This window comes from Anopheles arabiensis, chromosome X (genome assembly GCF_016920715.1).
Source record: "Anopheles arabiensis isolate DONGOLA chromosome X, AaraD3, whole genome shotgun sequence".
Lineage (NCBI taxonomy): Eukaryota > Metazoa > Arthropoda > Insecta > Diptera > Culicidae > Anopheles > Anopheles arabiensis.
Genome location: NC_053519.1, coordinates 19,703,010 through 19,704,960, shown reverse-complemented (window position 1 = coordinate 19,704,960; position 1,951 = coordinate 19,703,010). Strand labels below are relative to the sequence as shown.

At 47.2% G+C, this 1,951-nt stretch overlaps 1 protein-coding gene across 1 annotated transcript; it reads left to right on the top strand.

Annotated features, from left to right (window-relative positions):
- The first annotated feature begins 256 nt into the window (after positions 1 to 256).
- Positions 257 to 808, top strand: LOC120906203 (small lysine-rich protein 1). Its single transcript, XM_040317707.1, has one exon. It carries the CDS (start codon positions 312 to 314, stop codon positions 660 to 662), a length of 351 nt encoding a protein of 116 aa, XP_040173641.1. The 5' UTR covers positions 257 to 311; the 3' UTR covers positions 663 to 808.
- Positions 809 to 1,951: the final 1,143 nt, after the last annotated feature.

Sequence of the window (1,951 nt, the reverse complement as noted above, 5' to 3'; positions counted from 1 at the left end):
ATTTACGCATTGGTTTGACACGCTGTGTCAAGAAACACAATAAGGACAACAAGAAACACAATGTGTCATGAACACACATTCGAGTAAGTGCATCAATTCTACGTTGCCACCCTGTACACACTCTAGTTAGAGAACACCTACTTCCAAGTAGTAACACTAGAGGGCACTGTGGTTAGCAAAAACAACGTTCCATTCTTTCGTTACCATGCTACCGCCACACTGACTATTTAATCAATAATGACGGCGTTTAGCGATGACTGACGCAGTTTTCAAGCAATAGCGGTGGTGAAAACACAGCTCCCTACAATCGGATGGGTGGTAAAGGCAAGAAAAAGAAGGGAGCCAAGGATTCGTCTGGCGGGGGCGCTACTGGGACCGGTCCAGCAGGCAGTGGTGGCGGAGGTGGACCTAGTACTCCAGCAAAGGACAAACCAGAGGCGGAGGAGGGCGACGAAGAGGATGGTGAGGCAAAACCCAAAAAGGGCAAGGGCAAGAAGGGCAAAGGCAAGGGCAGCAAGTCGTCTAAGTTCCAGGGTGACATATTCAACGAGGCGGCCATGGAGAACGCGTACTACATCTGTCACAACATCCAGGATGTACTCAAGTCGCGTGGGTTCGCCTGGCCCGAGGGTCAAAAGAAGAAGAAGAAGGGTAAAAAGTAAATGAGGAGGCCGACGTTGCCAAATCACGGATAGAGATCGTTAACAGAAGGCGTTTCATCCATTTTAAAGAATTATTATTTTTAGAAGGAAATCTCCCGTGTTCAGAAGTGTGTAAATAAAACTAAACGATCAGCAGCGTCGCTTAAGTGTGTTGTTTGTGTGTGTTTAGCTACTTTTCTAGGTAACTATCCGTTAAAATTATCGCGCCTGTTTGTGCGAAAGTTACTTGCGATGGGAGCTATAACTCGGAAGAGTGGTACTCTCGAGCCTCACGCTCTCGGCTATCTTCGTTCCGGCATCAATCAACCCGTGGAACCCGACCCCCATACATCGTTTTGTATGTCATCAATCAGCTTCTGCAATCCCGTGGAATGTCGCTTCAAAAAAATCCACTGCCGCCCGCAGTGCATACCCGTATCAATCAAATCTCTGGAGCATTTCCCTGAAAAGAGCGCCCGGTTTTCGAGTCTCCCCCGTTTTTCCCTAGCGATTTTTTGGCTTTGAGTATACAGGTAGTTCGAACCATGGTGAGATCTCGTGATCAGCTGGATGTCACTCCAGTGCTCCCTAATAGTCGAAATGATTCCCAGCACCAGTGTTTTGCTTTTTTAATCTGTAAAATAAAAAAGGCGTCGGTAAGCCGTATTCGAGCTATCACGCTCCAGCGTCCGTGTACGAGAGGCAGCAGGTTTGATTGACTGACTCAGCGCTCCGGATTCGACAAAGGTCTAAAACAAACACATCACCCCAGGAACCCAAGGAAACTGCTGGAATCACTGGTGTATCGGGTCGTATACGCTCGGTCAAGCAGGATGGAAGCGAAATGGGCATTTAAATTCGAATCCTCTCCTCGTGTTTTCCCCTGTTTTTGATTTTTATGGTATGTCGCCACGTGCCCTTCTTTGCTCCACGTTACTTTTCCCTGAATTCAACAGACGACACACACAACAGACGATCCCCCTAACCCAGAATACTCATACACCTTATGGCAGGCTCTAGTCTGCCCTGTCGGTGTGCCCAGTGCGATGGAATTACCTTTGGATCACGCTGCACAGCATGCAAATTGATGATTAGTAAAATAAAAATGGAATAAGAAAAAGGATAACGCAAAACGAAAAGCAGTAGGTGGTAACTAAATGAAATCGGTGAAGATGATGCGAAATATGGTGTATGGTGCCCGTGCGATCGACTCTGTAGTTGAGTTTTCATGCACACGCATCTCTTCACCTAGTACGACTGTTTTATGCGCCCGAACAATGCACGCATATCGGCAAATCAGTGGCTCATCT